General features: G+C 36.1%; 1 protein-coding gene across 2 annotated transcripts in view; it reads right to left on the reverse strand.

The window, feature by feature from the left end:
- Tcf12 (transcription factor 12) overlaps positions 1-26,082 on the reverse strand; it is a gene marked incomplete at its 5' end in the record, with an annotated part of 395,275 nt that overhangs the window by 212,429 nt on the left and 156,764 nt on the right. For both annotated transcript variants that reach the window (XM_013518905.1, XM_005393856.2), the window contains 1 exon segment: positions 16,782-16,855. In XM_013518905.1, coding sequence (XP_013374359.1) covers positions 16,782-16,855 — 74 coding nt within the window.

Below are 26,082 nucleotides of genomic sequence, written 5' to 3' on the forward strand. Positions count from 1 at the left end.
TCCTCACAAAACTAGGATTGCAAGTCCCACTTAACCCAGCTATTCCCCTTCTGGGTATTTTCCTAGAAGAATTAAAGACATCATACCACAGCGACAGATGTGCACCCGTGTTTATAGCAGCACAATTTGTTATAGCTAACTCTTGGAAACAACCCAGATGCCTATCCACTGAGGAATGGATAAAAATGTTGTGGTATTTTTATACAATGGAGTATTACTCAGCTATTAAAAAAGATCAACTTGAGGCTTTTGTAGGTAAATGGATGCAAATAGAGACCATACTCATAAGTGAAATAAATCGGACCCACATGGGTAAACATCATATTGTCTCCTTGGTGTAGGAACCCGAAAGACTAGGTAAAACTCAAAACGTACAATAGATGATAGGAAAGGGAAAGAAATTGCTCCAAGGAAGGAAGGACTGGGATGAGAGAAAGAATAAAAAAAGAAGGAACAGAAAATATAAATATATACATGAATAGCTGTGAATAGCTGTGATGACTGTATTGCTGTTGTCTGATGGTGTATTGAAATGAATAGTTAATGTTCACAATGTTTTATGTTCTGATCGACTGTGCATGCTTGTGTCTGGTGGTCTGAGCAACTTATTTGAAGGTAACAATATGCAATGGAATTACAATGGTGAACTCCTACCATCTTGTCTAGTGAAACTTTCTATTATCTCCAAGGTTTTACTGAAGAATTATTTTCTTATTCTCTTTAATAGTTTGAGCAATCTTTCATTCTTACATCTGATAATCTTGGCAATGTAGTTGAGGATAGTGATAGGCAATGTAACCACCAGTGTTGATTTGTATTAATTTGTTTTGAGGCCATGCATCACTTTGAATGTTTTTGCTTCAATTTGCTTATGTTAGTGATACTGGTATGCTGCTACTGTTCTATTTTTCTGTTTGTTTCTCATGTACCACTCTCTTTAAAATTAAAAAAAAAAAAAAAAAGAGAACACACAATATGCCAGCCTCTGTTATTATTATTCTGCCATTCAGATATTGTTTCTTACAAGTTTTTGGAAGGCAGCTATCCCATCTGACGATTTTCCTAACTGAACCCTCCATACAATAGTCGGTGCACACACAGCAGGTCCTCAGTAAAGAGCACAGGGGTGGGAGGTTTCAGCTACAAAGTATTTAAAATGCTGCAGAGCGTCAGTTACTATAAACTCTGTCAGTTTCTTCACAGAGCAACTCAGTGTAGTAATCAGAAAGACTGCCAATAAGGGACAAGCATCCCCCTGGTTTAAACAAGTAACAAATGGTAAAGCTACTACCACTAGCACCGCCAAATCCTAAAGAGCTCACATTTTAAAATCATGATACCACCACATTACATTCATAAACCTGCCTATCATATACTATACATAAACAGGTAAAAGTAAAACAGTTAAAATGTTAGTTTCATCCAAAAAAAAACTCCTCAGATTTTAAATAAAGCTTGTATCTTTTACTATAAATCAACATTATGACTAAATATTATTAAAATACTGACATTTATGATATCAGTTAAGATAAATCAAACACAAGGACAGCATAACTTTATTAAAACTCATGCACTACAAAGAAGGTACATAAACCAGTGACCAAAACTGTGCTATTACGTTCAGGACAGTAACGTATTTTAAAATAGTTTTTAAATACTTGTTCATTAAATATTTACCTTTTAGTAACAGATGAGAGAAATAGAGGCAATGCAGTACGTAATATTCAACCTCAAAATTTAGAAGAAAAAAAAAGACAGAAAATTAACTGTAAAAAGTGTCCAGTGCCATGCACAGTGGTACATATCCATAATACCATGCACATGAAAGGCCGAGGCAGGAGGATCTGGAGTGTGAAACCTACCTAAGGCTGGCAAGACCTTGTCACAAAAAAAAGATAACGTCTTTTTTTTTTTTTCATTTGACTGGCATATTTTCCAAAATGCTTAAAATTTGTATTTGTTACTTTGTTAAAAACATACAGTCTCACAAGTGTTTCACAAGATTAACATAGTCTCACTGGAGAAAACTAAGAATGCACAAAAACAGCATCAACCAAGCAAGAAAAAAGTCTCCCATTCTGGCTCTATGGAGTTGTGAACATCAACATTTTGACATTTTTGTTCCAATTTAAAAATGTTCCTAAACTAGTTCAGACATCCGGAAATGCAAATAAACAGCCACATGCCCATAATTTAACCAATAAAATATAACCAATATAATTTAGACCCTATAAAATTCTTTAAAACAAATACTATCTTAAATTTGTTCAATTATTTTTGCTACTACTTAATAGTTTTATTATATGTACAATCCCTAACTTATAGCATATTTTACAAGTTTTAGATTTTTTTTACATAGTATCTTACTTGTTTTCTTTATTTGCTGAACAATCATGTAAGACTGATGTAATGCTGGAAAAGTGTAGCACTGGTACATACAGGACACTACTGCAGAATACTTATAAATGTACCACAATTTATCCTTCCAGTCCCCTTTTGATTACTTTTAGTTTGCTTCTAATTTTTCCCTACTACAAACAACGCTGCTTATAAATTTAAACATTTTAGCAGTATGTCACCTTCTACAAATGTGAGATTCTTCTATAAATTTCTCAAGGGATTAACACCTAGGAGTAAGACTGCTGAGTCACAAGTATGCACATTTTCAAATATACTAGATTCTGTCAAACTGTTTTCCAGAATAGAAATATACTACTGTTTATAGAGAAAGTCTCAGATCTCTAATTGATTCACCAGTTTCAAAAACACAAACTAGATCTGATTAAAAACAAATCTCCTATTGTGGGGAAAATTCATGCAGTTACTCATGTGTCCAGGAATACATCATAGTTCACACATAATACACTTATTTCATAAGTTATTAAATAATGTAAACTCAAAAAGTAAAAGCAGAAAAAGGAAAAATTAATATGATAATAATAGTTTTACCCTTCTCCTCCTTTACTAGGAAATATATTCCCTAGAATGAGCCTGAGATGGGAAGTAAATCCAAAGGACTTGGAATGCTTCTCAGGGGATGCCTCTCACTCCTTGAACAGATACTCGTCCCTAAGCACAGTAATCTTCACACAACATGGTATTAAACACAAGGCAGCAATTTCATCCAGCACTCTGTCAAAGAAAGAGCTACTTGACCCACTATCAGAAGAAACTCCACTCGGCTATATGGATGTGTGTCCTGTGTAGCACAATGAAGCTGTCAACCAAGTTTAGGTGGCATTACTTCATAGTTTCAGCTAGTACATGTACAATTAAAAGTAAAAATAAGAAGATAATTATTTTCTAAAAACTAGAACTACACTCTAATTCAAACATTTAATACAAATTGATACCTCTTTTACTGTATTTGTGCAAATAAAAACTGTTCAGCTGGTTACAAAAATATAAGGTTAACTACATTTGCACATTATACATGAGTTTTCAGGTACTTACAAAAATAGGAGACAACCAATAGCTCACGGTAGTAATTTTTTAAAATAAAATTCCTAAGAGAGTTTGGCAGATGGGCCCCTTCAATATTAGGGTTAACGTGGCACAGATTTTTATGTGATTGTCTGCTCATCTGCTTTAAGTATGAATGTTTCAGCATGTGCTATTAATCCCTCCTGAGATGCCACTAGGCAAGATTGCTGACGCTCATCAATCTTGTCTTTCCTTTTCTTGGCCTTGCCCCTCATTTCATTCTTTCTTATGACCTATCTCTTTCGTCTTCTATCTCTTTTCCTATTATTTTAATCTAGTTATTTTGCTTGGCAGTGTGCCAATGGATATGTATACATATGTACTACTGCCTATAATATATCAGTCACTGAGGTAGGTGTGAGGATACAGGGATGAATAAAACGGTCTTTACCTTCTTAGAGTCTAGAAGAAAAAGAATAGCTAAAATAATAAACTGAGTAACTTTCTCATGAGATTTAAGCTGTGCCACATAACATATCCAAAGTTTGATTAGCATTATCACAGTTCTTATTAGCCTAAGAAGTAGGATGGCATGACCAGTGAAATTTTAAAGAAAGCCTAAATCATTCTGCCAACTTCCAAGGTAAATTTCTTGGATTCAGTATAAATAGATTAGGCCATTTAAATATACTAGTACAACTTCAAGTGGAAATATCAAAGCAGAAAACACTACCAAGCAGGTGAAAGAAACAGCATCTGAGCAACTACTTTGAAGATACCAATACGCAGTATAATAACTACTGTTAATTTCCTATTATCTTGCTTTGAAATTTTGTATCATTGTCTTTATTGTTTTTTTTCTCTTTAAAATAAAAAAGAAACAGCATTAAGACTTGCTCAAAAATACCCTAAAGCAAACTGAAACATTGTCAATAATTAGAAAACAAGTGTCAATATTAGCACACCTCTGATGACACCAAGATCATAGCTAACTTTTGAGTGTCTAGTATGTTTAAGAGTACTGTGCTGCGTTTTCATGCACTGCATCGTTTGACCTATACTAACCTATATATTTAATACTACATTTCTCCCACCTCATATATGAAAAAACTGTGTCTTACGAGAATTATGCAACTTTCCCCAACTCAGAAGAATAGTAGAGAACAAATTTAACTTCAGGTAGTATGACAGCTGATTGCTTAAAGTTAGTATTTGAGGGGAGAAGGGTCTGGTCTTCCAGTACCAAGAAACTGAACAACAGAGTAGACTTTAACAGACTCATTTCCACTAAGCCAACTAGTCTCAGCAATGGTCTTTGGTCTCAGAATACCTTTGGTTTTAGAACTCCTTTATTCTTTTAAAATATATGAGAAGCACAAAGAGGTTTATTTACGTGGAATATATTTGCTAATACTTTCCATACTAGAAATTTTTTAAACTTGCAAAAATAAAACACAAGGACAGAAGAGCACGCATTCCTTTAATTGTTAAAACAAAGACCTTATTGTTTATCATGTAGCCTCTAAAAACCTCCATAGTACAGTCAGAAAACAAGGCTGTAATGGCAAATAAATTTTAGTGGTATTATCAGAATTATTTTAACCTTGCTGCTAAGATTAGAAAAAAATGTTTCAGAGAAGTTAAGAGGCATGAGTAAAATCACACAACTAATCAGTAGTAATTATCTAATTTTACTATACTAAAGAATAGATCTTTAGACAACAATTACAAAATTTCACTCGCCAAACATTTAGAGATAGTTTATACAGTAAGGGAAGCAACTGCACAACAGCAGGGTATCACACTTCCAAGAATCTCCTGAATAAGCGGTATTTTTAGTCCTGTGCAGGACACTGACGGCAGTCAGCAGCCAACAACAGACTGAGGGCCTTAGCTCAGAACCCACAGGAAGAGAACCACAGCAACACCCACGAGCCTGAGAGCACAGCCTCGTCCGCTCAGCCCATCCCAGGACACCCAGCACCTGACACCTCTGTTGTGTTGTGAGAAGCCCCAGAGCCAATGAGGGGCTATGCTAGATTCCTCACAGAAACTGTAAGAACATGTGTTATTTTAAGCCACTAAGTTTGTGGTAATTTAGCATAGCAAGAGATAACTAATACAAGTAATGAGAAGATAGTAATAAAGTATCATCAAGAACAAAAATACAGAAAAAGTACTGAGGGAAGTCAGTGAGACAAAATGGTGTCACCAACTCAGAGATGACGCAGTCAGGCACCCCTTCACGGCTTTGTCGTCAGCACAGTCTGCACTTAAGACAGCTGTCCTGTAACAACAAAATGGAGCGTAAAAGGCTGTACTGATTGCCTAGTGAATGTATAGCTGAAGAAGAGAGAAGACAAAAACAAGGAACCCCAGCGGCTCCAAAGAAGTCAAATGAAGGGTTAGCGGTAGCTTTGGCAGAAATCAACAAATCCTTAAAATACTTGAAAGCATGGACTACAACACCAAAAGATTTTTACTAATAAATAGGAATGCCCACGTACATTATCTGCGTACAAGCAAGTCTATGGTTTAAAATGGAAAAAACTAAACAAAGCACCACAGGTATGTTCTGAAAACAGCAACGGCTCCTCAGGAAAAGTTTCCAGCAGTCTGTGGAAGAGATTCAGAAGAAGGCCTCATATCACAGGCTATGCCTGAGAACTTCCCAGTGGGACAAAGCATGGGGTGGGAGAGGCGGTGATGCTGGGGATCCTACTAGCTGGGTAAACCTCAGCTAGTCTGTGTTTGTAGCTTGGATTTAACAGAAAGATTTTTAAAAGGAAGAAAATTTAAGAGGTTTTAAAAACTGAAAAATACTTAGAAAATGAAGATAAAAGACAGTATTTTTGTACAACTGCAAAACGTGTTTGTGTTTTAATCTAAGTATTATTACAAAAATCAAAAAGTTAAAAAATTAAAAGTTTATTGAGTAAAAATGCTACGGTGAACTAAAGCTAATTCACTGTTAAAGAAAACATGTTTCATGATTTCAGTGCAGCCTGGGCACACGGTGTTCACACACACTACAACAGCAGTGCACACAGCAAGGCCTGGGCCTTCACACCCACGGCACCCTCAGAGTCATCCAGGGGCTTTTCTGTCCTAAAGCTACTTCCAGGGCAGGTAAGGGTACAGATGGAGCACTTTTACACTGTACTTTTTAATGCCTAGATACACAAATACTTAATCTCTGAGTTGCACATGTCCACAGTGTTCAGCATGGCAACAGGCTATCCACATCTGAAGACTTTAATCAATCGACAGGCTCCATCACACGACCTAGAGCTGTCGTTGGCTACCTCCTGCAGGTCTGTGTATGCTCACGGTACAATCTTGGCACAGCAAAGAAACCACATAAGGACATGTTTGTCAGAGCATCTTGCCAATAAGTGATGTATGACTGTATGTGGTTCAGCACAGCTGGTGCTTTACTGCTTGGTCACAAAACAAATTCCATACTAAACACCAAGAATATACTGTGTTCCATATAAAGAATAACACAATTATGATATGAAATCAAATTAAAATAATTATTTCACTTAAAAACACAAGCAGTTCAACTGGTATTGAAAAGATATATTTCAGGGCTTTTATTCTCAGAATAAAATTATCAGAGTGCATGACAACAGAAGTACATCACAAGAGGAACAAACATACTGATCATGGTAACCTCTGACATACATAAGCTCATTTAGGTCTTACAAATACTTTGTGAAAACATATTTTTTTTGGTACTGGGAATTGAACTCAGGACCTTGTGCTTGCCAGGCAGGCACTGTGCCATTGAGCTATATCCCTGGCCCCAAAAGGTACCTTTTAAAATACATTTGAGAAATTATTATTATTATTATTATTATTTGGTACCCAGATTTGAGAAACTGATGCTTCTTCTTAGACTGTATAAATCTATATTCTGTCATAATGAGATACGTTAGAAGAATTACAGATTAAAGGAAAATTATAATTTTAAAATTACACTTTTAAAACTGTAGTTTCAGGACACAAAGTTACCCAGGGTTACCATGCCTTTTTTAGTTTTAGGGAACTTACTTCAAAGAATTCCTATGAGCCTTAAAAATATAAAATGTCGGAAAATGAGCCTGACCTCCTCAAATCCTACAGAATTGCATCCTTAAGGGAACGGCACTATCGAGTGGGTACTTGATCTCTAAACTTCATATGCATTCTAACCTAGTACATAAAGGGAGACCTGACAGACACCAACAATACACATCCTAGATTACTGGTCTTGAGAACACCCACCAGAAACACATCACTATTCCTAGCCCCAGACCATAATGTACCTCTCTCAAGGCCTACATTCTACTTTCTGTGAGTGTGTACTTCTTCAATTCTGCCTAATAAATCTACTTAAATGCTTCACTGATATTTCCTCAATTCTACAACCTATTCCATGGGTGTGGTGAGTTGACGATCCTTTCTTCTCTTTAGGGGACTGCCTTGGACCATGTCTAGTGACAATAAAAAATGTAGATTCTAAGAGTCTGGGTGGTCCCATTTCTTTTTCCTAATAATTTTCAAATCCAAAGATCTGAAATGTAATAAAATTTTCTGATTGTTTTAATAATATAAACAAAGTTTATTTTTGTGACTTACAGAATTTCTTGTTGCCTTTAAAAACTAGAATAGTCCATCACTATTTAAGACATACTACTGTAGAAATTCAAAACAGCTACCTCTCCCAGGAGCATCCAAGACTTTTAAAATTCAAAGTATGATTCTGTATCACAATACTGTGTATAACTTTTCAGAGACTGAATATAAAAAGAGGAACAAACACTTATAGATTCCAGATATGTGCTACATATTTATAAAACTCCCTCTAATTCTCACACATTTTTTATGGGAAAAAACCTCTTTGCAGATGAACAAGCTGAGGCTCAGTAATTAGCTTATCCAAGTCAAATATAAAAGCAAACACTGGACACAAATCTGTCTGATTCATCTTACGGCTCATTTTTTGTTGCTATTGTTGTCTACTGGTTTGTTTTACATATAAAATGTAAGTAATTTTTTATAAAAAATAGTAACTATTATCACCTTAAAATTTCTAGTATCTTTCCTTAAAGTCCTAGACAGTCCCAGATGTTTAATATCTGGGAAGTTATCTACCTTCTCTGGGGCTCAATTTCCTCACCTCTAAAACAAAGAGGGTTTTTAAATGCCTTCTCAGGGAACTAGTATGAAGATGAGATTAGGGAAAGTGTAAAAATGAATTTTGTTAATTATACTGTAACAAATGCTAGTTATATTTATCATTATTAATACATATAAGCTACATGGACCTAAAAACTTGTTCAGCCAGGATCTACCCCCACGTTTTATTGTGTAAGTAAGAAATCTCTAAATTCAGAAAATGTTAAAAAGGCTGTCAAGAAAGTAAGCCTGAGCTCAACAATTACAAAAAGCATAGAAGAGATTCAAAGATTAATATCCTTTGATTTTCACTTATTAACATTAAAGCATGAATGGTAAGAAAGAGAATGTTAAAGGCCAGATCATTCCCTATAAAGATGTTACAGGTGTACAAAGTGAAGTAAAACTGAATGATGTGAGGAAACTGGCATAAAGGTTCTTTTCAAAAAAGATCTCTGATAGAGCATCTCAGTAAGCTTGTCTTCAAGAAGAATGGCTAAACTGGAAAAACAGAAGCTTTGACTTGTTTAGAATGAAATAATGGGCAATCCAATCACCCTGCGATTTCTCTCACACGCAATTCTTGCTGGCAAGAGATTTAATGGCATCTACTCATAGTAACTCCATTTTTCCTCAACCAGTGATACACAGGTAATAGTTTTAAAGTAGGTATTTTGAATACCAAGAGGAACATTTACTCTCATGGATTTATTTAAACCTAAACCTAAAATATACCCTTTTCTTACCAACAGTTTTCTTCACATTCAGAATATTCTGAAGGAGCAGTTACATAACAAAACAGATTAAAGGGACCATAGGTGCAATATATAAAAAAACACTTACTTTAACTCTCTCTCCCTTCTATCTTGCTTTGCTATTTAACTGCTTCATCATGTGTTTTGTATGAGATTCAGAGGTATAAAATACTATTTCAAAATTTATGTCCTTTCTAATTACTGCACTTGAGCTCCTATAGCTGCCATAAAAATCTATACTCTTTACCCCTTCAAAAGTAAAAACAGCAAATTAAAATCTAGATAAAGTGTTTATCACAGGAAAAAAAGTAACACTCAACCTCATTGCCCATCAGTACCAACAAATGGAGAAGAATGAATAAAAATTATTTTTTATTCACACAATTAATTTTTCCACTGAAAAACAAATTGAGTTTAATTCAGGAGTTGTCACTCTGTGGGAGTATTTTTCATCTTTCCCCGATAGTTATACCACCGTGGGGGTTGAGGAGTGAGATTCTTCTTCTTATCCACATCTTGGTAGTCTGGCTCCTATCATCTTAACTCACGTTTAATTTCATCATGAGTGGACCTAGGTAGTTAACGTTTCCAGATTTGGCTATTTCTTGTCTCTTTCACTTTGGATTTATTCTTCATACCACAAAAAATAATCTTTATAAAACGCTTTGTGTCATTCCCTGAGTAAAACTCTGTACTTAAAAGTTTTGTTTGTTTTGGTACCAGGAATCGAACTCAGGACTTTGTTCTTGCCAGACAGGTGCTTGTGCTACTGAGCTAAATCCCTGACCCAAAACTCTGTATTTAATTGGCTCTCTATACCCTGAAGGACAGACCACGTTTCTTCTACAGGAAGAATTGCCTTAACTTGTACTATTCACCTACAAATTTACTGATTTACTAGCTACTAAATGTAGTGATTTAGTGAATCTGTGTTTGTGTCCCCATTGCTTCACATTTCCAGAGAAACCTCACTTTCAACTCTATTCATACAAATGCTTACTGTCCTACAGTAATTTATTCAAACACTTTCTCTTCTAAGTCTTTCCTGACCACCCAAAGTAATCTCTCCCTCCCTTTGCACAATCAATGAAATTATTTTGGAAATTACTTGCTACCTAACTGTAGCTCTTCCACTGATGTCTCTCAAGAGTTACAGTCTGAAAATATAATTCTTATAGGTAAATATGACTTGTGTTTCTTCCTGAGCTCTAAAATATACATTTGTTCACCTTTAACACTAAAAACAGTGTATTTGCTGACTCAGAATCTTAACACAGGGCAGCACGAAAAGCAAACATTCCTTAAAAGCAAGCGCACTACATTAATGTCCTTATTTACAAGGGTGACTTCCATGCCACAGTGCTACTGGGAGAGGAAAGCAACAGGTGCCCTCTGCCCTAGAAACTGCCAAGGCCTCTGCTGTCAAGTGTGAATGAACTACTCACCAGTTCCTCCACACTCCAGCCAGCATAACCCTTGCTGAGGCCAGAACGAAGTGTGTATTGTACACAGGCAGACAGCACATAGAGGGAATCTACACTTTATTTCTTTTTTATCCAATTCTGTATCTATAAACCACAGAATGGCTCTCAGCCACGCTCTTCCCCTATGTACGAAAAGACACTGAATACCTGCTAGGAATGGAAAGAGCTCTAAGCAAAACTAAGTCCCCTTCAGCCACATCTGGCAGGGTTAGTCCAGGCACTGAAAAAGAAGTGATTTGAAGCTCATACAAACAACCCTCTCAAAACTATATTCTGACTTCAGATGGGTTTGTGTTTATTTTTGTTTTCCTCATCCCAAGTTCCCAATCTGTGGTTTTGTGAACAAAATTTAGAAGACTTCAAACACCATCAAAATCCTTGTACTCTCATATTTTCCTTTCCCACCTGACCTGATCGGTCAAGTTGCTGCTCTCTGTCTGTGTTGCTGACACATGTTATATGAAATGCCCATCGCTGGTGCTTTAAAAAAAAAAAAAGAAACAAAAGAACTCTGCCCAGAACCCTTTCCCTACTATAGGTAGGCAGAAGCCACAGCAAGGGTTCAAAGAAAAGGCCTCAAAATACACCTACTATTTATGCCCTAATAAAAAGTCCCCATGCTGAGTCATATACAGTGGCTAAATGAAGTATCTGAAAGCCAACTCATTACCACGTAACTGGTTTTCCCCTTCTCCTCTAGGAGGCTGAAATCCAGAACTTTAGTGAAGTAGTACCTACATTTCTACTAATGAAAAAGGAAAGGAAAAAATTGGGGTACACAGAAGTAACGTGCTCAGAGACTGGCACTTCAATCAGCTGGACCGATTTTAATGCTCAGCCCTCAAGTCCTACAATATTTTACTCTGCTGCCTCACAAGACACTATAGTTGGTAAGTGAATTTTTTATATTGTATCTTCTTCTGCAGACCCACTTGTTTTCACCTCTCTCCTTCAGGAAATGGCAGAACATTTAGGAGAGTTTTTTGAGTTGGGAAATACTAAGACAGCGGCATAAGAGCTGGACTCCCTGCGCTCTATGCCCGAGGTTGTCACCGACTAGTCATAAGCTCTACCCAGACCTCACTTATTCTGGGAAGACAGCACAAAATTGAACATGGCCAATCTCAAACAGTCTATGACTCAGACTTTTCACCTACAAAATACAATGACTGGATATAATGATAACTAATGCACTTGTCAGCTTTGAAAATTATATAATCCTACAAAAAGTAGAAGGAGAAAGAGCAGAAATACAAATGACCAGCTCATCCTGCAAACCATATTACAAGAAGAAGAAAAATATGGTGGAATTTAACAACTTTTTAAAAAAGTATTGAAATTCTATTCAACTCAATGCCCCCCACAAACAAAAAATAATTATAACAGTCCTTTGTAAACTGGAAAATGGTTCTGACTAAAATAACAACCCCTGGTCACTGATGGTCCCTATACATGTAATTCCTATTAGTGCTTCCCACCAGTGAACTCAAATTTACCTATTAAATGAAAAACTCTGTATCATAAGAGTCTCAACAGGAAACTCCTCTCTTGTGAGCCCTGTCATAACCTCACCCCAGGTGGAAATCTCAGTGATACTTTGGTATTTCACTTTAGAGCTGATGATCAGGACAATAACATTGTAAGCACAGAATAAAGACTTATTACCATTAATATGACCACCATATACAACAAGTTTCATCATGTTAAATGTATTTTAATTCTTTCTTTCCTCAGCACCCAAATCCAATTAACCTTGTACATCTAACGATTATTCCCTAATTTGATTATATTCATGAATATACAGAGCATCACTGTATATAAAGCACTGTATTAGGCAAAGACAAAAACTTTTACATCAATGATTACTAGGAAGAAACTTTTGCTTTCCCAAGAAAGAAATGGGTAAGTGAAAGAGAAACTGATTTTATATCCTTTACAAATCTAAAGGCAACGAGAGTATGCTAAGCATGATTAAGTCAGCAAATAATACTTGTTACACAGAGAATGCAACATACTTGCAAATGTATTCATCCATTTACATTCGTGTAATTGCTACATAGGTTGTGTAAATGAATTTTTAGAAACAGGTTTAAAGCCAACACTCCCATGGCACTCAACATCTAGAAGACACTGACTGCCCCAAGTGCTTTTTATCAGTCTCACTTAATCCTCACAATGTTAGGAAGTAGCTATTACTATCGCCATTTTACAGATAAATAAAGTAGAGAGAGTTTAAATACCCTGTCCAGAATTATACCAGTAGTAAGAGGAAAATAATCTCTGAAACTAGAATAAATCACTGACACTGTAGTAAACAAGGAAAATAATTATTTTCTGGCCTTTGTGGCTGGCAGAATATCAATCACAGAAAACATTTCACTAAAGGATAAGAGAGAGTAGGAACAAACTTATTAACTATACTTCTTGTCTATGTCTACAGTACTTGGGATTCATACTTTTCATTTATCTCTGATGCTTTACCTTGACCAGGACTTTTGCAAATTTCTAAAACTGGAAGTGTTTTTCGTATTATGGCGTTGCTTTTATCTGTTTGTATATGCTCTTTGTTCTGCACAAGCGGACAGGAGTTCAAGAGTGCTGAAATAAGACTCTATCAAGATAGTAAAGTCTGTAAGAACAAACCACAAACAATACTTCCCTCTGAGTGTTGCAAACATGATCAAATCCACATTTCCTAAGAATGCTGAACATGTCTGTCATTTCTTCTATGACTGCACTTACTGTAAATGCCTCACAAAAACATTTCACTAAATGGGGTATTAGCAGTTAACCAAGAACTTAACCCCCTCTCCACTGTGACACAGTATGAGCAAGGACAGCCACCTCTGGCTGGAGCTCTGGTGCAGACCTTGCTGTTGCTGAAAAATGTCTAAGACCAAACACCCTGGCTAAGTGGAGACAGAGGTAGAGCGTACTGAACATCAAGATCACTGGAGTTGAACAGGATCTTTGGAGTTATAGTACCTACAAGGTAGAAAGTGTACACAGCAAAAATTTCCTTTGTGAAGCTGTTAAGTAAATTCTAAGTTCACAACTCTGAGTAGTCACTCCTATACACTAACATGTTTGTACATACAGTATCAACAGGGCTCCTGTGCCAGATGTGGTTTTACATTACTGTAGAAAAGTCTTTCTACCATAGAGCTCAGCTAGTTTAATCCATATAAATTAAAAGCACTAATATTTCAGTTATTTAATCTTTTTGTGTATGGGATGTAAGCCTTTTCAAATCTTATAGAAAGTAAAATAAAATGTTTTACTGAAAATCAAATTATTTTTGAATAATTCTATTTGCTATGATGGAAATATTTATACAATAAGATCGAGTTTAAATAAGTTTAATCTACACGATTTCTATGAAAGCACTGCAAGCTTATTAAAGTTTAAACTGAATTATTTTACTAACAATGTGTCAAAACTGTTTTCTACCAACAGCAATGTTTATTTCTGAAATTTTTTACATAGATTTCCATTTATTCATACATTTTACCTTTAAATCATAAGAAAACAAAGGAGTGTTACACACTATAAATTTAATAATGCTTTTGATATACTCAATTTTTAAGAACCTCACTGTGCTAAAACAGAATAGCATGTTCTGTCCAAATGAGATCTTATTAATTATATTAAACCATTTATGCTTCTGATTATGAAAAAATGGTCAACATAGTAAAGAGTGTTTAATGCTGACAAGCCACAGACTGATAACTTTTCCATAAAGGAACAAGGAGGGAGGCTGTAAAGATGGTAAATGTCTCTCGGGGTAAGAAAAGCTAAGAGGAAAAATACAGTAGTTTGAAAGAGGGTTACAGTGTGGCTAAGATACAAGGAGGGAAACTGAAGGATGGATTTCAGGGGAAACAGCAACAAAACCAGACATCACTGAATCCCCACTGTATCTGATCTTACAAAGGACAAACAGGAATGTGGTTCCACAGGAGGCTGGGAGCACCTACAGATTAATCTGGAATTTCTCTAAGACAGAATACTCGTTTTCTACAGAATCAACTTCAACCTTTCACTGTACATAATCTACACTTACAAGCAGGTTTTTTGGCTTACGCTTCTGGAGACATAATTTCAGGCCCATGAATTACGAAAGTCTGTACACAGTTTTATAATTTTTTTCATCCTAAAATCTTATGAAGTGGAAAGGTTGAATAAAAAGGAAGTAGAAAAGAACTGAAAGCTTGAATCAAAAGGAAGTAACTACTAAGTCAAGGGAACCAGTTAATGCACTCAAGGTAATATGATATTACAGTAACTGAAGCCTCTGAAAGGAAAAACTCCAATAATATTAATAAATGGTACACTGTGATTTTTCCACTACATAAAAAATGCTTACTACTCAAAAAATCAAAACTTTTAAAGGACGAAAAACAATTTCAACTTTAACCAGTTTGGCTATCCTCCACATGAAATATGTCCAAGATTAAACAGTCAGCTCATACCAGAGTCAAGAGTAAAGCCCAAATCTTGAGGTACCCAGCACCACTCTTTACACCACAATTCAACTTTTTCACCTCCCATTTCCAAAAGAGAAACACAAAATACCACGTTTAACCATCTCTGTTTTGGGGGGGAGGGTCCCCATATCACTATTTTAGTACTTTATAAAGTATTTCTTTAAAAAACTTACATTGGTTATGGCCAAATATAACAGAAAATCTCATATTTTAAAAAGCACTTTGCAACATTTCTCCACACAAAAGAGTGTAACCCACACTGAAATTATGAGCTCCAATCTCTTATTCAGTTTTCCTTCTACTTCTTAAGCCAATTTGCTTATAAGGTTAAGTATCCATAAATCTTTATGCTTGTCTATCTTTTCTTCTCAAAGAAATGAATTCAAAGGATGGTCTTTTGGAAAAGTATCCTTTAACCTCCCTGGTTTACTATGCAGCTGGGGAGCATTACTTAATTCCATTGCAATTCTTTGATTTAATTTTCCATTTTCCAGTATCATTTTTAAATGTTTTGGGGACTTGGGGGTGGGGGGGCAGCTGGAAAAGGCTCTAATTTTCTGAACTTTCAGTGTGTAGAACACTAGTTTGATTTTATTGTAACTGTTAACCAAAAAATGCCATCTTGCAAAAGATGGGGCTATAGAGTCCCCGATCCAGCCGCTGACTACTAGATCAAGACTGGGTGGAGCAGCAGCACATGGCTGGTGCTTTGGAAGCTACCGGCCACCTCTCACAGCAAATAAACACATCAAAGAGCACGGGTATGCAAGTATGGAGCGGACCCAGTGAATCATGCAAGCTTGTCAGTGAGGAGTACTGTAGATGGTCCAAGGACAGAAACACCACCAAGAGGTTTCCACCCTAAACGCCCCCCACACACACACCAAGTACTAGAGGTTGAACCCAGGACGTTCTCATTGAGTTACAGACCCAGACTCTTTTATTTTCTCTGAAACAGGGTCTTACTAAGTCACCCAGGCTGGGCTCAAACTTGTGATCCTTTCGCCTCAGCCTTCCAGAGTTCTGAGATTACAGGTTTATTCCACCATGCCTAACCAGGAGTACTTTTTAAAGTGTAGGAAATACAGTAACTGTCCCCCATAAGAAGACAGTTTATACAAAACAAACAAACAAACAAACAAAGGGGCTGGGGATTTAGCTCAGTGGCAAAGCTCCTGCCTGGCAAGTGCAAGGTTGTGAGTTCGGTTTCCAGTACCAGAGAAAAAACAAAACAAAACAAAACAAAAAAAACACAAGAAGACAGTTTATAAAAAGAATTAAATCTAACTGTCCCCCATAATAAGACAGTTTATAAAAAGAGTTAAATCTAGTACTATGAAGATACTGGATATTCTATTTTCATAAAAATAATCTCCATTTCTCTTAAATAGTGTTTATATATGAAAGAATTTACTTATTCAGCCAAATTATCTTTATAGTTCCAATCAAGAGTTGGTAAGAAAACTTACTCTAGATGAGTCATAGGAGGGGCTTGGTTGACCACTTGTTCCCCAAGATGTCGTGCCACCACGTTCATCCATACCTAAGGAAGGAAAGAGTGAAAAAAGTTTGATGAACATTTTTGGTACAGCAGAGGTTTATATATACACATGAATTACAAAACTACAAATATTTAGTTGGAGAGTGTTATTACCCAAGTCTCTCTACCTCTGTTCCTACCCACTGCAGCTTCTATTAATGGATGAACCTCAAGCTTTCTCTAGTTTAGTACTACCTATACGAAAATCATGCAGAATCTAGTTCCAATGCTATAAAAAAAATGAAACACAACAGCCATTCAATTTAATAAAATTGGTCTCAGAATAGTGAATAGATATTCGTAACTAAAGACATTAAACTAAATCAAACCATGCCAAACCCTATCAAATCAACATTAGTTATATTAAAACAGACCCAAACAACAGGATAACTGAGCCTAGTAATTTTGTGGGTAACACTTCAACTTCCACTAAAATTATACACAACCCAATTCCAAACATGTAGATGTTACGAAAGCTGCCAAGATAAACACAAAGTGAGAAAAGATCAGTAACCATTACCCAAAACCTATTTACTGTGTTCCTTAATGAACCTTCTGAAACTTGGGCTACATTATTTTTATCTCTGTCAGTCCCCAGAAAAAGCTAGAAGAATTGAAGATCTCTCAATCCAGTGATCTCTACCTTTTCTGTTTTGAAGACTCCAGTGTTTTCCATCCTGAATTTGTAGGAGGGTATAATTTCCTAACCCCTTCAGAGCTTCTTTCTATGATAAATATAAAACACTGACTCTGCTTTATTTGTGTATGCCCAACTCTTAGATGTTACAACAACAACACTCTGCTAGGTTACAACCTCTCTCCTTTTCTGAGTATTCCCAGAAGTCCTCTGTGATTTAGGTGAGAATGTGGTATGATAAATAAAATCCACAAATGCTCCAATAACTTTCCATGATTCATAAGCTTCTTTAAAAGGAGAGACTTGCCAACTGGACAGATAGATGATAAAGAGCAGGAAAAGGGAGGGGATCTGTTTCTAAATAAAAGTATCATCTAATTATTAGGATCTTAACTTACTCTGCTTATGAATCTGCATTTCCTCTCACATGATTAACATACATTTTAATAGCTTTTCAGAAAAGAGTTAATACAAGATGGTATTTAGTACAATAGTCCCCTGGATCTGCAGTTTCATTTACTCTGGTCAACTGCAGCTGAAAATATCAAACGGAAAAATCCTGCAAGTAAATAATTTATAAATTTTAAATAGCATTATAGTACACTACTATAATTTTTAATTTTATTATTGTTATCAATCTCTTACTGTGCACAATTTATAAATTCAACTTTATCATAGATATCCATTTGTAGGGAAAAACAGTACGTATGAGTCTTGGTACTTTCCACAATTTTAAGTACCTATAGGGGGTTGGAACAGGTGCTTTGCAGATAAGAGGAGAGTACTGTACAGATAATATTTCAGGAACAATGCAAGTGAACCATAAGCTTTGAAAACAGAGATTATGTATAAAACTACAGAATGCTTTATTCATTGTTGGACAATTCTTATTAAATTTCTAAACTTAAAGATTTTGTAAGTGTAGGTGGCATCATGTAAAAACACATTTATCTTTGTAGCATCACTACTCCCCTGGGAACTATTTTCTAAGCATTTTCTTTGTAATCAACACTGCACAATAGCAGACAGAATTCCTATGACATCCAATGAAAGACAAAGACTACTATTAACCTTAGAAATCTACTAACATGTAATAATATATAAAACTGCAAATAATTTTACAAAAAGTTATGTATGCAAAAAAAACCATACTTTCCCTGATCAAATATGACAGAAACTTATTTTGAAAAATCCTGTCCTAATAAAAATAGTAAGGTCATAATTTATTCTTTTCATGACTATTATAGCAAATAGTAATAAATATGAGGCTTCTGCGTTATTTTAAGTATTTATAAAAGAAAGCACAGAAGAGATGGGTGCTAGCAAAAGGTAACCTCCTAAGACAAAATTTAAGAGAGATACATAAAACTCTATGAAAACACATGATCAGTTTTCACCAAGGAACACCAATTCCTTCCATAAAATGAGGGAAAAAAACATGAATTAAATAAAATGGCATTTACTTAGGTAGTTGGGCCACTTACTAAAGAGTACCATCTACCATTGACATGGCAAGGGGCTCAAAGGGTGCTACAGAATAACAAGGATCTGGCAGATTTTAAACAGAGAGCTCTGTAGTTTCATTGTTAACGTATCTAGACTGAGTAAAATGTCGCGGCTGGCACCGACAAAGGCAAGAGTCATTTTACTGTATCAATGAGTCTTTTCTGCGGAAGACAATGGCCGTACAAACATAGGAAAGTGACAGGAACAATAAACCTTCCAAAACTTCAGGCTTTAAGATAAAGGTAAGCAGAAAAAACTTTAACACAGAAGATAAACCTAATACAGACATTATACAAATTGATCAAAATCTGAAAAAGGAGAACAAATACCACAGCTGCAATACAGTGATGGTGGAGACAGCATTTTTGTTAAGATATACATAAAATATAACTCCCATAGACTTACTTTCATCCCTACTTCTAGTATTACATGTCAATTCACAATTTTAGCTAGTTCCTTGATACATAGACTTAAATGACAGATACAATAAACTTAAACAATGATTAAGTGGTACAAACACTCCTGAGTCTTGTTTGACTTTATTTAACTTATATAGAGATGTAAGTGTTCCTTCCCTTCTAAAATCTTTTATATATAAAATATCTAGCTTTTCTGAATGGAACCAGTTAAATAAAACCCAATAGATATTTTTATTTCTTGTGTTCCACTTTTAAAAGCATATCATTTTAAATATTTTCCAGGCAAGAACAAACATTAAGTTTTAGAACTTCTTTTTTTTTTTTTGGTTTTTCTCCGGTACCGGGAACCGAACTCACGACCTTGTGCTTGCCAGGCAGGCACTTTTGCCACTGAGCTAAATCCCCAGCCCCTTAGAACTTCATTTTTAAAAACAATGGCATGTGAATTTAAGGAAAGCAAACTGCCCTTTTCTTTTATAAAAACATTTAATTTTTAAAAGTGACAAAAAGCAAATTAGAAATTAATGCATTTGCAGGCAGTTCCCTAGGATTGAGATGTTGTAGAAATAATAAAAGGTAGACACCAAATTTTCAAGGTGCCAGAGAATAAGGCTGGGGACCTGGTAAACTTCTTGCCCAAGTTCATGAAAAACTCAGATGTAGCCTACCTGCTTCTTTTTCACTGCCACTACCCATTGTTCTTGGTAAGAGCACACTTCCTAGAGCTGGTCCTAAAGCTGCCTCATAGCTTCCACGCCTCACCCCCCTTCATCATGCTAGCAAACAGCCCTACAGGCTTCTCTGTTTCTACCCACTAGCAAAAACTACAGAGTTTGAATACACCAGGCATCAGCTAAGGTTTGTTGAGGCTCAGACAAGGTCTGCCTAGAAGTAGAAGGGATGACTCAAGTGGCCTACTTTCTTCTCTCACTGGCCACTGCCAAACCTACAGCCAAAGCCCCTATAAACTCAGAGGTAGAACCAGAACTGGAAAAATATTTCAGGTATCAGTGGAGAGTGTCATAAGCTGACAAACAATGAAAGGAAGAAAAGAGGGAGATAAAGAAACAGGAAAAAGGGACATAGGATGCCCCTACAACAAAGGCAATAAGAAAAGCAAGCCAGTATGGCCATGTGGTTAGGTGTCATACACAGGAGTCTCTCACCATGGAATATAAAACTGAGAGAAGAGCACAGGACACTGGTCACACATGCCTACCTACCCCTTCACACCCACAGAGCCTTTCCTGTATGAAATCAAATTTAGTATTCTAGCAAGTAAAATGTACTCGAAAAATATCAAATCCCCGCACTGTCATAAAGGAAAGATAATCTGCTTTACAGGATTACCATCTGCTATAAGGGGATTGAATAAATGGTTTGATAAAAGAAATCTGATTGGAGATAACTATATCAGAAAACCAAAGTTATGAATGTGTCTGTCTCCAACAGTTTTTTTTATTCAATTTTATTTGTGGAATAATGATATTTCTTTAGATAAGACTTAAAGGCTGCAATCAATTGTAAATAAATATACATCTAAAAACCTACCACCAACATTTTTAAATTTCAGATACACATAAAATAATCTACCAATGTGTTTTTCCAGAAATTCACTGTGACACAGGATCAATATAAATATAATAAGTTTTTTGTTATTATCTTATACATTAAAACAAAAGGAAAAAGCTAGGGAAACAAGATATGTTGCTTCATATAAGGCATGCAATATTGATTATAAAGTTTTTCTTAACTTAGTAGAGAGTCTATACAATGAATTGTCAAGTAAAGTGGTCTAATTTTAAAAACAACAACACATATGTAAGAAAATAAGTCTGTTGAAAGATTAGAAGGACTTGTCTTTTCAGACCATCCTTTAAAATTAAAATTTTTGTTTTGGCATTGTTGCAAAAAAAGATTTACAAATACAGATGTCCAATCAAGGTCTTTCAAGCCAGTAGAGAAGAATAAGCTACTGGACACAGGGCTATTTTCAACTAGAAAATGATTTATTGTGAAAATAATTTTCAAGCAGACTTTGCTATACAGTTACTATCCACATCATCACTCTCATATAAATGCCATGTGAAGATACAACTAAACAGAAAAAAACAGTGACTAAATCAAAAAGTAAAAATACAGGCCTAAAGGGAAATGTAAGGTTTAAGGGAAACCTAGGATTATCTGATGTTAACTGTCTAGTGACCTGGTACAGAATCTGTTCTGTTTTAAAGACATTCTAATCCTGACAAAAGCACTTCAGTTGTCTCTGAAGCTTCCCCTGAACTAGCAGTCAAGCTGCTGGGAATAAAGAGGGTCCCTCTCGCTGCCCCTCAGTCTGAACACCAAAGCCCTGCATGTCAACACCAACACCACCTGATTCCCCACAGAGACACTGGGAGCACAGAGGATGATGGAGGGAAGAGATAACAGGCTTTACCCTCTCTGGCCCTCGATGTACCTCCCCGAAACATTCCCACCTCAGTCTCTCAATACTACTTTCATTAAATTTACCTTGTAACCATTTCCCAAATAACTAAGGCAAACCATTTTAATATAATCAAATCACCTCTGCCCTGGATTATTCCAATAGTCTCATAAAAGGGCTCTCTTTTTCTTGCCCTTCCTATACAGTAGTCTGTATTCTCTACAAAAAGGAGCTAGAGTGGCTTGTAAAAAGCAAATCAAATCACACCAACCCTGTGTTCAGTTCACACCAAATTTAACCCAATGATTTGCAGTGTTTTATAGGTTCTACCTGCCACTCTCAAACTTTATCCCCTTCTCTGCTTTCTCTCAGAACACTCCATTTCAACCACATGGCCCATGCTTTTGCTCAAAAACACCAAGCACACTCGCACCTCCAGGCCTCTGAAACTGTGCGCTCCTCTTTATTGAATGCTTCCCTTCAGATATCTGAATGGTGTATTGCCTTAATTTCCTTCAGATTATGTTAGCTGATCTTTCTTTTTAAAAAAGTATTCAAAATAGATATTTTAAACAACCTAATAGTATTTTGAAAATCACAGCAAGAAGTGGTTAAACTGTAAATAACTAAGAATTAGACAAGTAATTATTCCCAAAGAGAAAAGTTTAAAAGTTTTCAAGAAACCATAGTCCTCACTAGCTTGGCAGCTAAACCATGTAAGTCACACTATGACTTTGAAATGATCTTGCTCATCACATGGCCTAAGAAAAATCATTCTATATTCACTTTTGCACAATCTAACTATGGTGACACAAAAGGCTTTTTAAATTTAAAAATGCATAAAAAGTTTTACATACTCGGCATGTCACTGGGCCATTTACAAATGTGGCTAGAAACACACCTATTCTCTTAAATTTGGTAACATTTCTTTTTTCATATTCCCTTACCCAGACACTCATGGTATTATCTCCACCACGGCATTATTTCTAGTGACTATTGTACTTGCTCTATGTGCAGTTCTCTGAAACACATTCCCTGCACAAGGCTTTACTCTTCTATTATGCTCATTCTGTCTCACACTAAACATTGCCAACACACGTATCTTGGCATAAATACAGGTTGAATCAAATTTATTCACTCCTCAAATGTGATCCTCTTCCACTCTGGGAATAATGTTCACACTCCTGAGCATGGCATTCTTCAAGGAGTCTCAATTTATCTTTTTGCTTCAGTATCTTACTGATGCTGTCATGCTCCATTCTCACTAGGTCATGCATCATTCTCTAACATACCAAGACTTGTCACACACTCATATGCTACTGCCACTGATTACCAGCCCTAGAATCAGCACCCTAATCTTTTCTGCTACCTATTGTCCGTCCTCCTTTCTTTTCTTCACTTGTTTCCCCCTTTTGCCCTTTTTCCTTCCTCTCCCCTCTCCTCCTTTCCCTCCCTTCCTTCCCCTTCCTTCTCCCTTCCTTTTTTCCCTCTCTCCTTCCCTCCTTTTGTCTCTCTCTCTCCTCCCCTTTCCCTTTCCTTTTGCAGGTTCTTAAGATTGAATATGAGGCCGCTACACTGAGCCACATCTCAAGTCTCCCGCTTTTTTAAATTTTGAGACAGGATCTCGTTCAATCACAAAGTTGTCCAGGCTGGGCTCCACCTTGCCCTGTCTCTGCTTCAGCCTCCCATAGTGCTAAGATTACTGGTACAGAAGTCCTCAACCACAAATGAGTTCCATTCCAGAAGAATGTTCATTCATATGTCAGAGTCATCCTAAGTTCAACAAAATGAATCTTCTATACCTCTAACACCAATATACAATGTAAAGCATAAAATAAACCAAATGCGAGGTCGGTTTGTAGCTGTCAAGGTTCGTAAGTCAGGGGCTTACTGTATACAAAACCACACTCAGTTACCAACTGCACTTCTGTCAATCACACTAAAATCAAATGCTCCCTCCTCTGCGAAGTGTCCTCTATCAACTACTTCTAAATTAATAACACTTCCTTAGAAAATAATTTGCTTTGTCATGTCTTCAATACTGATTCCTGTTTTCATGTATATTCTATCAACAAAACTTACTTACACCAAGGAATACATTTGTTCAGCTCTTTAAGTGTGTTATTCTACATCCAAATGTTTAATGCATGGTTAAGACAGTGACAGTCCATCGTAAGAGTTTATTAACAAAAAAAGTTACAAAAGAAATCTAAAATAATACAGTGATACCAAGCAACTACAGTAAATAAATTTTCAACAATTAGTAAAATTTTTTAAAAAATTTTTAGGAGATTACAAATTATTGGGGAATTCTCAAAACTGAGCTAGAGAACTCTGCTCCCATTATAGTGCAGTAAGCTCTGCAAGTAGCTACTATCAATCCTGGGAGAGACATGTATGTATTCATTCTGTATGAATGAACACAGCTGTCCGTCATTATCTATGGGAACTGGTTCCAGAGACCCTATGGATGTCAAAATCTTCAGATTCTCAAGTCTCATATAAAATCATTTCTAGATTACCTACAATACTCAATATCATGGAAATGCTACATAAACAGTTGCTAGAATGCATTAGTTGGAGGATAATGACCAAAATAATCATCTGGGTGTGTTTGGCAGAGGCAAATTTTTTAAAATATTTTTGATCCAGCTAGTTGGATCCATGGGTGCAAGGCATGCAGAAACAGAATGCTCTCTGTGCGGGTGTACTATCGGAAATACTACAAATATGCTTCATGACCAATGGACATGTGTTGTAATAAGTTATAAAACTGGAAGTCATAAAAGAAGGAAATATTTCCTAAAAGAGTAAAGTACCTGAAAGAAAATGTTCTGGGAGGGCTTTAAAGAATGGAAGTAACAGGGGAAATTTTGATAAGAGATCAACAAAAATGATTTAATTGATAGAGAAAAAATATTTTAGAAAACGAACAATGCTTCAGAGACCTCAAAGTAAATTTTAAAAAGTGTAATGAAAGAACACAGAATGAGGAAGGAAGAAGTACTGAAAAAAATAATGACACCCTCCAAAAAATTGACAAGTATGCTGAGAGACATGTAACTTACCAATTAAAGACTACCGGGTAAACTCCAAAACCAAGAAATATAATGAAAGCCACTCTGAGAGGCACATTATAATCAAGCTGCTAAAAACAAAATTTAAAGAAAATCCTCAAAAATGGTCAGAAAGGAGCATATTATATAGCAAGAAACAATTCAAATTAGTCTATATGCATCTTCAAGAACTGTGGGGGCCAGCAGATGTGGAAAAAGATCTTCAGAACACCTGAAGGTCAGGGGGGTGGGGTAAGGACCCACTGTGCCCTGTAAAAATGTACTTTAATGACATTTTCAAATAAAAATTAAAGACTGCATCTCAATGTAACTCAATGGCACAAGATTACTAAAATAAGTTCTTTGGGAAAGGAAACCATGTTAGCAGAGGGAAGCTTAGAATTTGAAGAAGGAAAAAAAAAGATCATTAATAGAATAATTAAAAAGACCTTTCACATTGGGGAGGCTGAGGCAGGTGGACCACTGGGAGTTCAAGACCAGCCTCGACTACATAGTGAGTTCCAGGCCAGCCTGAACTGCATAGTGAGACCCTGTCTCAAAAAACCAAACCAAACGAAACCAAAACAAAAAGACCTTCTTTGAAAATCTTTAAAGCACATACAGCTGTTTAAAGGAAAAATAACATTCTCTCACAGGAGTTACAAAGCACTGAGATGTAATGTACATGACAAGTACAGCTTAAAGGCACACAGTAAACAGACCCATAAGGCAAACAGACCTGTAAGGCCAGAAGATTCCTGCATTTTACATAATGTGGTACTATATTAACTCTAGATTGTGAGAAGTTAATGATGTATTTTAACATTCCCAGAGAAGCCACTGAAAAGAAAAAAGAGAAAACTATAAAAAGAGGCACTGGTAAAAAGCCAGCTTAATTGTTAAAATGGAGCGCTAAGAAAATACAAATCCAAAAGAAAGGAGGTCTAGTCAAAAAAATACAGATGGAACAAATAGGAAACAAACTGGCAGAGCCGAGTCCAACTACACAACCAAACGTCCCACTTGTCCAGGAAGACAGAGAAGTAAGCAGATCCCTTCCTCCAATGGGAGCACACCTTGGTGCTCAGGAGTCCCAAGTCCATGCTCTGCTCTCCTAAACAAGAAAACTGCACCTGGGTTTGGTGGTTAGAGGAGGAAGATGAACACTTTATGACTGCACTTAC

This window comes from Chinchilla lanigera, unplaced genomic scaffold, assembly GCF_000276665.1.
Source record: "Chinchilla lanigera isolate Chin_1 unplaced genomic scaffold, ChiLan1.0 scaffold00049, whole genome shotgun sequence".
In the NCBI taxonomy this organism is placed as follows: domain Eukaryota; kingdom Metazoa; phylum Chordata; class Mammalia; order Rodentia; family Chinchillidae; genus Chinchilla; species Chinchilla lanigera.